At 35.3% G+C, this 12635-nt stretch overlaps 1 protein-coding gene across 1 annotated transcript; it reads right to left on the bottom strand.

The window, feature by feature from the left end:
* Positions 1-6402: 6402 nt before the first annotated feature.
* Positions 6403-10958, bottom strand: LOC107701846 (vitamin K epoxide reductase complex subunit 1-like protein 1). Its single transcript, XM_016503974.1, has 2 exons — positions 10685-10958; positions 6403-6565 (listed from the first exon to the last, which is right to left on the bottom strand). The coding sequence occupies exons 1-2, from the start codon at positions 10873-10875 to the stop codon at positions 6403-6405; spliced, it is 354 nt and encodes a 117-aa protein (XP_016359460.1). The 5' UTR covers positions 10876-10958.
* Between the last annotated feature and the right edge of the window lie 1677 nt (positions 10959-12635).

Here is a 12635-nt window from a genome sequence, read left to right as displayed (position 1 = left end):
TTATTTTTCCTAACCGACGCTCGTTAACCGATTATTAACCGTTAACCGACAAGATTATTTTAAATTCGAATTTAATTAAATTAGAAAGGATACGTGTCTGTGACCCATTAAAAAATACTAACATTTGTTTCCCGGGGATTAATTTAACATTCGCAAAAAGCAGCAAACAACAGAACATGAGGATTCACATGGTCATCATATCACATCACGCACCTGCAGCGCTTCTGCGAGCGGAGAAAAACAATGCTAGGCTATATATATATATATATATATACACACATACACATATATACATATATACACACAAACATAATATACTTCTTACATCATTAAAACTAGCTTAAAAAAAAATAGATAAAGTCTGTCATTTTATTATTAATGTTGTTATATGTTATTTATTCATTTTTGCAGTTTATTACTATTTTAATGCCATCAGAAAATGATATAACAATATACACAATACAACAATATGAAAATAAAACAAAAATATACTTCTTGTAACATTAGAAAATGAACAATATAAAATCTTTATTTAATATGTTTAGTTTATTAGTTTAATGCTATATCAGCAAAAGCTATATTTTTGACAGAAATAATCAAACAATAATAATAATAAACAATATACTTCTTACAACATTACAAAATCAACTATATGAACATTGTTCATCCTTTTGTTCAATATTTGATATTTTTCAAGATTTTTCCAGGTGAAACCTTTATGAAAACATCTATTAATTAAATTTCTGAATATAACAGATATCTAATGCTAAGGTTGTCTAATAAGTAGGCCTAATATCTAATAGCAAGACAGTTCAGTAAAATATGCCTAATAGTAAAACTTTAAATGCAGCAATTATGGATCAATTATATTTGCTTCAATTATAACACCCAGTAGGGCTGTCAAAATGGCTGAAAAACTAAATTCGAATTTTGTACTTAAATATTATCAAAATTAAAATGCATAATTTCAGTTAAGGTGAAGAAAAGCTTTTGGCTTCACTTCTGAGGCCACAAGAGGGCGCATCGAGCAAAATATTACTAATGCACGTTTATTCAAAGCATATCTGTCAAAAAAGTGCATAATGTTTAAAATAATGTTTATAAACCAATTACAATTAAGTTGCTTAAACTACTATAAACAAAACAGCATCATGTATGTATGCATAGTTTAATACAAAGGGAGGAAAGCCAATCACACAGAGTACATTTTTCATTTAAAAGCATGAGATGCAGTGGGATGGGGAAAAAACCCGCCATAAAGTGTCGATATATGTTTTTTTTTTCCAAAGTTAAACTTGAATTAATTTTACATGGCCTCCTAACCATGCGGCTCTTTTGTGCGAGACGCGAGTGCAACAGTAATAGATGTCCCTCTAGAAAATGGCAAAATATGCTTGGTTTCAGTTTTGATGTAAACAAGATCTTCTGATGTTCTATGTTCTCTTTTTACGCTATATTTTGATTGAACAACGCAGCAGCGCCGCATCTAGTGGCTGATAGGCTAACAACAGTTCAGTAAATAAGAAGTTAATATTGTGCAAAATTTAAACAGAATATTGTGCGTTTTGTTCAATTTTGCCAACGAAAATATTACCTCTAAAGCCACAGCAGAATTGTTTCGCATCTCCATATTTTAAATTCGACGAATATTCGAAATTTGAATTTTTTTTGACAGCCCTAACGCCCAGTATATTATTTCTTATTTAAAATAGATTTCTTTACCTGTTGAATCATAGCCAAATGAGATTTAGACAGTTACAGTTAGAACTACGTATTATAAATCACTCTGAAATTCAGATTTTCTAGTGTATAACAAGAAAATCCAACCAAAACCTACTCAACTCCTTCACTGTTTGTCATTCACTTGTCACTGAATAATGGCAAAACAATGAATACTGTAGAATGACACCTATATTGCCACAGGCCATTTCTATTTCTATAGCACAGAGAGATGCTGCCTATGTAGTGTTCCAAATCCAGGTTACACTTGCAGTTAGGATGCTGCTTTAAAAGGCAGGTGCTTTAGACAGAGTTTATGCATTTTAAAGTGGGTGTGGTTTGTAAGGGGGCGGGGCACATCTGAGGCTTGACCTTTCCCCTACTCATCACTCACTCGAGCCCTTCAGAAAAGGGAGCATTTCTCCAGAACAGAGGGCATTCAACACACGCTGGCACAGTCTTGCTATTCATAGTCATGAAATTTCATTAGGGCAGAGCACGACAAGCGGATCACACACACATAACAGTGCAGACAAGGACAGAACTATCTGAGATTCGGGTCATGGAGATAAATAACATAAATGAGGGATACGGCAAGGTTTCAGAAATTAAAAACATCTTCAAGTGTCTATTGGTTCAAGGCTAGACAGGAGGGATCTGTTCCAAAACCTAGTGTGGTCTGCACAGACAGCAGCCTTTAAAGACCCCGTCTAAATTAAATGGAAGGATGATTCAGTAGCCCATTCATAGAGAAAGCTGTTTACTGAATTCCTGAATGAATCAGCCATTTGAACGAATCGACTCAAAGACATTTACCGCCACCTGCTGGTAGTTTTTTAGTTTCTTCTTTAGAGTATCATTTCATTTATTAAAAAAACAAACAAACAAAAACATTAAAGGGATATTCACCAAAAATAAATAAATAAATTCGTCATCATTTACTCACCCTCATGTTGTTTCAAACCTGAATGACTTACTTTCTTTTGCACATAAAAGAAGGTATTTTGAATACTGTTGGTAACTAAGCTGTTTTGGTTACTAGTGAATTTCATTGCATGAACAAGAAATACTGAGATGTTTCTCGAATTATCTTCTTTTATGTTCCATACTATACACACACACATATATATATATATATATATATATATATATATATATATATATATACATATACACATATATATACACACACACATATATATATATATATATACAGATTTCATAGGGTTCTATTACTGTTAAAGTATTAAATCATTAAAGGTGAACAGGGTAAGTTTAACTAATAGATAACACCATACTTTCCCAGTTGATTAATCACAGTACATTAAACAAACTGTTTTGCATTACAAGTTTTTCTGAAATGTTATGCTTAAATTTGCAAATGAGGCATCGTATAATTAAAGATGCACTAATTTGAATACATTTCCAGAATAGAAGTCTGAACATTGTATAAACTCAGGTTCAGAATTCTGGTCTCATTTAGTTAAAAAATGTTTTTAAGGAATAAAATGTTACATAAATCAGTGTGAATGAAATATAAACAAACCCCTCAGTAAAAACCTTCAGTATTTAGATAGGAATAAAACTGTTAAGTTTGGTGTATGTAAGTGCTGCTGAAGTGGAGAAACAAACTGACAGTCTAAAGATATGTACTGGAATTAAAATCTACAGACGCAAATAAGTAAAGTTCAATAAGAAAACCAGTTGAATGATATATAAACAAACCCTTCTATAACAACCTTCAGAATATAGATAGGATTAAAGCTGTAAGTTTTGGTGTATGTAAGTGCAGCTGAAGTAGAGAAAACACTTTTTAAAGATAGGTATTGTAATTGTAAAAAACCTTATTATGTGTAATGAAATAAACACTTAAATGTGTATTTTGGATGTTTACGTTGGATGTCCACTAGTATGAAAGACGTCAAGTTATGGAAGCAAAATCTCAAAATTGACCAGTGTATGAAAAAAAACTATGGTTTTGTCTGTAGTATCTTAGCTTAAAACTGAATCCAGAAAAACACAGAATTTTGGACTGACACCATATGATCTTATTTGCCATATCACATTAGAAGTGCAACAATGACATCTTAAATTGCCACCTTAGAAGGCAGCTCACTAGGTTTATGAAAGACCAGAGCCATTCGAGTAACTGAGTCAACAGCCTGTCCATTCATTCACGCATCTATAAGGAAATTAGCGAAGAAGTCCATCACTCCGAGAGCGAACTGCACACTAGCATTATGCAAATGTGCTGCAATAGTGTGAAGAAAGACTTGACTGTGTCCAGTTTTAGAAGCACAATGAACCTGAGAACAGATCAGCAGAGCCAAACATGCAGGAGAACTTGAGTCAGCAAGGAAATTATGAGACAGACATGCGTGCAGGAATGGGTCAGGATGGTCGACTAGTCAAACCTATTAGTGAGGTTGACTAGTTCCTCTACATTTTTATTTAGATTTTTTTTTCTTTTGTCATTTTCATGACAAATAAGCACATTTCCCCCAAAGGTGAAATTCTCATTTCTGTAACACAGTAGTTTCAAAACTACTGCTACTTCTATTACTACTACTACTACTAATAATAATAATAAAATAATTTTCATTTAAATCAGAATAAAAGTAGTACATCAAATGCTAGTATTATTTATAAATGCTTCAACATTTAAGCAAAATATTTGATTAGCATTACAGAAATAAGCATTGAAAGTAATGTGCTGAATTATCAGGACTATTAAAGATTTATGCCATTTCAGGTTGTAGTTATTTCTGTATTACCTTTCATCAAAAACAAAAAGATAATTTTACTATCATCCCCATCATTTACATGACAATTAAGCATATTTTCTCCCCAAATTTACATTACTGTAATGTGTTAGGATGTTTTAATTGTGGGATTTTACCAATTATATTTACTATATTGTAATTACTATAATATAGTACTTTAAAAATAGTAATAAATAATAAAAAATATATTTTTTAAAAACTTAGAAAAATCATAATTTATAAATGCTATACTAGTTTTTATTAGTATGTTGAATTAGTGTTTATTTTCATATTTTCAGTTTTTATTTTAAATACAGTTGAATTATTAGTACTCTTTATGTGTTTTTGTCATTTTAATTTTTCTATTTAGGATTACTTTATATTTATTTCAGTGTCCGTTTAGTGATTTTTTTTTTTTCCAGTTAGTAATTCTAGTGCTTCAATTTAGTTGACAAGACAATGTTTCTAATCTTCATTTAGCTTGTTTTTCATCTAATATTTATATTTTATTTTAGCTTTATTTCAATTGGGAAAAAAAGTTTTTAGTATAGTTTTATTTAACAGTAATAACCCAGACAAAGGGAATGACTAACATAAGAGAAACTGATACAGCAGTAACTCAAACGCTGTCCGGAGAAGAAACGCACATGACACGAGATTCATGGGGTTAAGCTAAGGTTGTGAATGTTTGACCTGTGCCTTATCGCACTGAAATGCTAAGAGATTTCAGCCGTCAGCGATGACAGACAAGAACAAGTGAGGGTAATAATTCAGAGGCCTGTGAGACCGCTTTAGATTACAGACAGTAATGTTCCTACTATAACCGGACACGCTCACACATCCCTTACAGTATCCATCTCAGGAAATAATGTGTGTTAATATTCATCTCTGGCTAATGGCAGACACTGCACAAATTAATGTGAACTATCAAATGTTTCACAAATAAACCTAGATGGAGACAGAAATTATATCAGCTAACAGTTTTAACAATTCCCACAGTAGTACATGTAGATTGAGAGGCTGTAGACACCATGTGTGTTCTTGTGTTACGCAAAAATCATAATCAAGCTTATTGAGATCAGGATTATTTAACACCATTATTCAGGTACTTTGCTAACATCACCCATTTACTGAATTTTCAAACAAAAAAAATAATAAATAGATTTATGTGAACTTTAAATATAATTCTATATATAAATAATAACTGAGAAACATAAAAACAAATAATAATTCAATATATTTTAAATAAATAATATAAAAACAATAAAACTAAAATGCATGAAATCAAAATAATTAAGATCAACTAACTTGTAGTGCACTTTCACAACCTGCTGAAAACTACTAAACAATCATTTTATCTGAACTGTAACTCAATTATCAGTTTTCATAATTGTCGAAAGCCAAAATCTTCAAGGTAAATTTATTTGTACAGAGTAGAGCCCGACCGATATATCGTTTTGCCGATATTATATATTCTGTTTATGTATATACTGTATTCTATATATAGTATCAGTCAAATGTTTGGACACACGAATGGGAAAGTGTCCAAACTTTTGACTGGTACTGTACTATAATATACACAAAGAATATCGGCCGATATATCGATATCAGCCTTTTTTTACTCCCTAATATCGGTATCGGCCCCAAAAAACCCATATCGGTCGGGCTCTAGTACAGAGCTTATAACAATTCAAATCGTCTCAAAGTTCACATTTTGCAACGATATAGAAAATCAAGCATTTGAGAAAATCACAAGCGGAAATAAAATGGAAGTTGAACTTGGTGCAAAATAGACAGTAAAAAAATTATGCACACAATGACCAAAGCCATTCATCGGACTTGTAATATCAAGATTTTGGCCATAAATTGATATTTATATCTGCCATACTTTCTGTACTGTTGCATCCATACAAAGAACCTGTTATTGTAAAAATGTCATAATCTGCAGATCAATGCGGTTGATGGTGTTCTTACCTAGTAACAGCTGAAGGATATAAAACAAGATTCCATAGACACTGTTTGGCTGGTTTACTGCACTGTCGTTCCCAAAAATGGTTCCCAACAGTCCAAATCCTCGACCCCATCTACAGAAAAGATGAAAACACAAACAGAGAGAAACAGTAAAGTAGCAGAAATCAAACAACATGAGAGACTGGAACTAAAAATAAATACTAATATCATGTGTCAGCGCTCTGGGTTTCTCGAGGGAATACAAGCACATTATTATGACAGAATATTTGGCCTAAAATCAAATCATACAATGATCAAGACTTTTCACTGGTATCGGTACCGAATACTGAAATTTTGGTACAGTGACAACACTAATCAAGACAGCAGCATATAAAAAGCACAGTTTCCTTTTATCAGTGCGAACGGAGATTTCTGACCCAAATTGTTTGAAATTATACTAACAAAGGAGAAATGTGGTGGTTTCCAGTCACATCCAATTCCAGCATATGTACATAAACAGCACACATAAAATACTGCATGTTAATTACATTAACGTTTGATATTTTTCTATTTTAAAATAACATAGTATATAACTAACATTTCTCTTGTCAATCACCTTGCATTCATTTTTTTTACTGACAGAGCTCATAATGCATTTTCTGCAAAGAAATCTGCCAAAACAAAGTATCTTAAAAGGCATTTTTTGGGCCTTAATTATGGCTGACAATCACAAAACTGGACACAATTCAGCATTAAACAGTAAAATATAGAACTAAATGGACAATTATGGTTCATTTGCTAAACATTCAATCCATTGCTTGCAACACCATTTATAATGTTATGAGTAAACTTGAACGCAATGACTGGATTCCGGTTCATATAGAGCTGGAATCTGACTCCTACATCAGTCTCTAAGTGTTTGAAAAGCCTGAAACCTTTTCTATTAGCTAACCCTGAAGAGGAAAAAGGTGTGTAACCCAACACTGGAGAGCAGCTTCCGTTTCATAACTTCCTGCCAATGGATTTGACAAAGATTTAATGCTGCCAAACTCCTGAGGTCAAGCCCGATCTCCACCATATGTCCCAGCATTCCCAATGAAAGCATTTCTGCTCAGAAAACATATGTGTGCTACATAGGGCTGGGCGATATGGCAAAAATGTAATCTCGATAAATTTTTCCCATATTTTTTAGATGCTTAACTTACCAATGGCTAGATGTAGCCGGTGACCAAAACACTGCAGACGGGTCCAGTTTTTAAGTGAGACAGCCTTGACGATGTTTGCGCCGTTGTCCGTTGTAATGCACACCTGGCGGTCCTCGCTAAGGCCCCAAGATGCGAGTGCATCCTCCAGACCCGCAGAAAGTATTTCCGCAGTATGGTCGTCCGGAAAATATGCAGTTTGCAAGCATCTTGATTGCAGACCCCACTCCTCGTCAATGTAATGAATGGTGAGGCTTATATATGGCTCGGATGTCCGGCTCGACCATAGGTCGGAGGTAGTGGCAAAAAATCTCACTTTCCTTAGATTCTTTTCCAGCTTTTCGCAGCACTCTTCATATAGCTGAGGCAGTGCGGTTTTGGAAAAGTATTTTCTGCCAGGGAGTTCGTACCGGCAGTCAAGCACTTTAACTAATTTCCTAAACCCGTCTTGTTCCACTGTGCTTAGGGGCATCATTTCTTTCGCTAGAAAGTAAGAAACGGCCCTGGTTATGTCCTTGCTCCTTTTGGAACTCTTTTCATAGGGGGTAAGGGGGACACGATCGATTTTTGCTTCGGTACAGCCACGCTGCTAGCCCTGCTTGTTGACGGAGTAGCATCGACCCGCATTTTCATGCTCTCGGTGTGGTCGTTTAGGTGATACTTCTTTAGGTGATGGAATAGGTTGGTTGTGTTGCCAGTCTTGGTTTTCACAAACTGACGACATATTTTACAGATCGTTTTAATCTGCGCCTCGTCACTTTTCAGATAGCCAAACCACTTCCATATAACGGAATTCGTGCTACCTTTTTTGTCCACAATTTCATCATCTTTAGATAATAACTCGAGGTTAGTTTCACTTTCGTCGCCGCTTCCACTCATTTTTTTTATTTATTTTTTTGTCGTCGTCGTGTCGAGTTAGCTTCGCAAAGTGCGGTAGGAAATGGACTCTGTACTGTGACGTGCACGCTGATTGGCTGTTGTCGCATATTTCTGCTGTGTGGCTCTGAGAAAACACTCAGAAATCTTTCCCAATGGAGAGACCGTTCACAACCGAATTAGAGGCAAAACCCATAGCAAAAGATCTCAAACACCTCAAGCTGTCTGATTATCTGAAGTCGGTTCGGCTGCACGGAAAAGTCTTATAAAAGTTGGTTCCCTTTAAGAGCGAGACCTTAAGCCTGATTATGTAATGCTCCTGAAAACCTTCACCCGGCTGGAGTTAAGTTTGGTTGTTTTCCCTGCAGACAGCCTGCTGTGAGCAAACAACACAATCAGCAGCTTTCTGAAGCAATTCGATAGACTCAAACATGCAAACGCATAGCCTCTTTATCTACGTGATGGTAATGACATAAGTGAGCGTGATATATGATGCTGGCCTATTTATTTCATGATAAGTGGGCACATCTACAGATTCACAGATAAAGTGGGAGTCTCTAGACCAGATCTGCAAGACACATCCGTCTGTATCATGTCATCTCAATATGCGACAGACAGAATTGCATAAAAACATCAGAAATCATCCCTTAGGACAGCTGATCTACTCTGATAAGATCTCAGTAAGCATGTGATTTGTTTTCCATCAGCGTTACTTCAAATTAAGTTCTCCTGAAAGTGAGTGAACTTCACATGACTGTCCAGAAAAACATATCAGCATCTTTTTCCCCTCTAAGCGCTTTAATTCAACAACAAGCTGCATGAAAGAAGTGGTCTTGTTATTGCTCAATCAAGAGAGGGAAAAAGTTATTTAATAAACAAAAGCAATCCAGAAACTGGACCTTTATTATTGTTTGTTTACATTATTATAAATTAATTACACTACATTAACTGAATATATTCACTAGCTTTATACATTTAAATGAACATTTAGTGTATATAGTCCACATATTAGTTAATATATAGTGTATAATATAAGTAAAATATATATATATTTTAATATATTTGGTGTATATAAATATATAAAAAAGGCACACATATATATATATATATATATATATAGTGTGTGCATATGAATATATATAAATACATATACACATTAAATTAAGTACAGTAAATTAACTACATATATTCACTAAGTATATACATTTAAATTAACATTTAGTGTATGAATATGTATTTAAACACAAACGTGTGTGTGTGTGTGTGTATATATATATATATTCTAAATACCAACTAAATATTACCAGGATCATTTGAGCATTAAACATAATTACATAATTACTCTATTAATGGTTTGATGATGTGTAAGGGTGGATCCTTCAGTAATAAAATCAGGAACTGACGTCTCAAACAAATCACTCTGATTTCAAAGGTTACTAAAACAAAGTTGAAACCTGATCAAACTCAATGAATTCCCTTGTCCAGCTCACCTCTCAGCCTCATACATCAATAACACGATTAAACTCCTGCATTTAAAGGGTCTGTTAAATTTCATATTCAAAACACGAAGAAAACTAAATAATCTGACAGGTATGAAACAGCCTGTTGTACTCACATAAGGGATGTGCTGTCAGCTGAAGATGCTACTAAATGAGTGGCTTTGATTTCACCTCAAGACCGCAATCAAGTCCAGTACATTAGAAAATAAATGAACATGAAATTATATTAGTATACGGCATTGAGCGCACTGATATGGAGCTCATTCACTCATTAGCACTGTTAGCATTAGCGGCTATCGCACTGTGTTTCTGATCACAAGACAAAAGCAGCTTTAAAATTACGTCATTTAATTCATATTTATGTCTCTATTTGTGTCAACCCAAAAGGCGTTTCTAGAAAAGACTATAAATGTGAGACGGATATTATATTTTATCACCTTTTCAATCAGTCAGCGGCCCGGAGCGACTCTCCGGCTGTGTGTCAAAACCTAGGGAGCTCCCTAACTAGACAGCACTTTCAGATCGTCAAAAGCGCATTGGAACTCTGTAACGAGACTGAAACGTCCTAAAGCATCCAAAAGGGGTCAAACCCTGGTTTTGAACGCTCGAAGCGCCTCTGACAGCTGCAGACGTTGTCTAGCTAGGTGACTCGCTATGTTTTGACACTCTCTCTCACCTGGACGTGAAGACTTTGGAGCAGCTGATGGAGCTGCTCAGGTCGCACACGGCGCGGTAGTTGGCGTCGCGGGTTTTTTCCCTCTCCACATGGAAAGCGTACAGGGATAACAGGATCCCTGAGAGACACACGAGCAGCCGGACTATCCGCTCCCAGCGAGGGGTGGACACTCGCAAGACGGGCGCCGCCATTTTTTCCCGGCCTTTGCAGGAGCGCGCGCAGCCTCCCCTGCCTCAACCGTTGGGCGGGCGACGTGGAAAAGCGTCGGGGGTGTGGTCTGACCGCCGGGGGCGTGTCCATCGAGCGTCTCGCCATTCTTGTGCCAGTGGGGGCCATTGTATTAGTACAGATTCTATTATCTATTATTGTACTCTGATTACACACCAGCATGTCGTAAAAGCACAGAGAGAGAGAGAGAGAGAGAGAGAGAGAGAGAGAGAGAGAGCTTTTGTTTGAGATAATATGATGAAAAAAGTCCCATCACTGTCACTTGAAATGTGCTATAATGGAATAATAATATATGTGACCCTGGACCACAAAACCAGTCATAAGAGTCAATTTTTTTAAATTGAGATGTATACATCAGACTAAATAAGCTTTCCATTGATGTATGGTTTGTTAGGATAGGACAATATTTGGCTGAGATACAACTATTTGAAAATCTGGAATCTGAGGGTGCAAAATATTGAGAAAATCACCTTTAAAGTTGTCCAAATTAAGTTCTTAGCAATGCATATTACTAATCAGAAATTAAGTTTTGATATACTTAAGGTAGGAAATGTACAAAATATCTTCATGGAACATGATCTTGATCAGGCCCGTAACCAGCTATGAGGCCACCGGTAAAATGTTTCATGTTCAAAAATAAAATTTGTTCTTTGAATGACTCATTTGCTGTTAAACTCCTCATATGAATGCTTGCATGACATGTATAATTCAGTTTAGACAGTTTGCAAGAATGTTTAGCGTCCCTGGTATGAAAATGATCGCTGCGAGATGCTGGCGGAGTGAACGAGGCTTGAGAGAGCTGTGAGTGAGGGCGCGGGCGCAATTTAAAGGAGACATATTATGCCCCTTTTTACAATATGTAATATAAGTCTCAGGTGTCCCCAGAATGTGTCTGTGAAGTTTCAGCTCAAAATACTCCACAGATCATTTATTATATCATTTTGAAAATGCCTATTTTGAGTGGAAGCAGAAACACGCTGTTTTTCGTGCCTGTCTCTTTAAATGCAAATGAGCTGCTGTTCCCCGCCCCCTTTTCCTGCACCATTACAGCTGGCACCTGCTAAAAACATCTGTTTTGGTTCTGATTGTCATGTTTGTAGCGCTGAAATCATGCGTTTTAAACCATATGAGTTTAAACTTCTGATATACGGTTTTCTGAGTGCACAATCTTTTTCATGTTTCCTTGGTTGGTAGATGCACCGGGGACCTGATTATAGCACTTAAAACCTGGAAAAGTCAGATTTTCATGATATGTCACCTTTAACACTTTAGAAAGTTAATGAAGTAGGAAGTTGCAGTTTAGAGTCAGCAATATCTTTATCTTATCTTATTTGCAAAAGATTGGAAATAAATTCGGTTTACTTTTATTTTTTTGTTTCTTTTAGTATCAATATCTGGCAACACACGCCTGGCACTTAAACTGAAAGCAATCAAAAAAGCCCATGGACAGGTTTTTGCTGACAGAATACAACATTCAGTAGGGAAACGCAAAAATTATCATGATATTATCCGTCATAAACGATATCAACGCTGTCAAAAACAGTAGCATTTAACACCAGTACACACATATCTGTAGAACAAGTAGGTTACAGAATGAAATGAAATACGCAGCCATGAAGAAGTCTATGCCATGTCATTCAGTATAGTTAATTTTTCACAAATCATGCTATAAACTTTCATAAGAGCACTAGACAAAGTTATTGTAGTTATGTATTGTTGCAAT

This window comes from Sinocyclocheilus anshuiensis, unplaced genomic scaffold, assembly GCF_001515605.1.
Source record: "Sinocyclocheilus anshuiensis isolate Anshui unplaced genomic scaffold, SAMN03320099.WGS_v1.1 scaffold298, whole genome shotgun sequence".
Taxonomy (NCBI): Eukaryota; Metazoa; Chordata; class Actinopteri; order Cypriniformes; family Cyprinidae; genus Sinocyclocheilus; species Sinocyclocheilus anshuiensis.
This window is presented reverse-complemented; position numbering and strand designations above follow the sequence as displayed.

Bases quoted from the DNA above. Each gene is read 5' to 3' on its own strand.
- LOC107701846 (XM_016503974.1), bottom strand. From the start codon at position 10,875: ATGGCGGCGCCCGTCTTGCGAGTGTCCACCCCTCGCTGGGAGCGGATA. The intron at 6,566-10,684 runs GTGAGAGAGAGT...TCTTTTCTGTAG, and splicing joins TCCAAAGTCTTCACGTCCAG to ATGGGGTCGAGGATTTGGAC.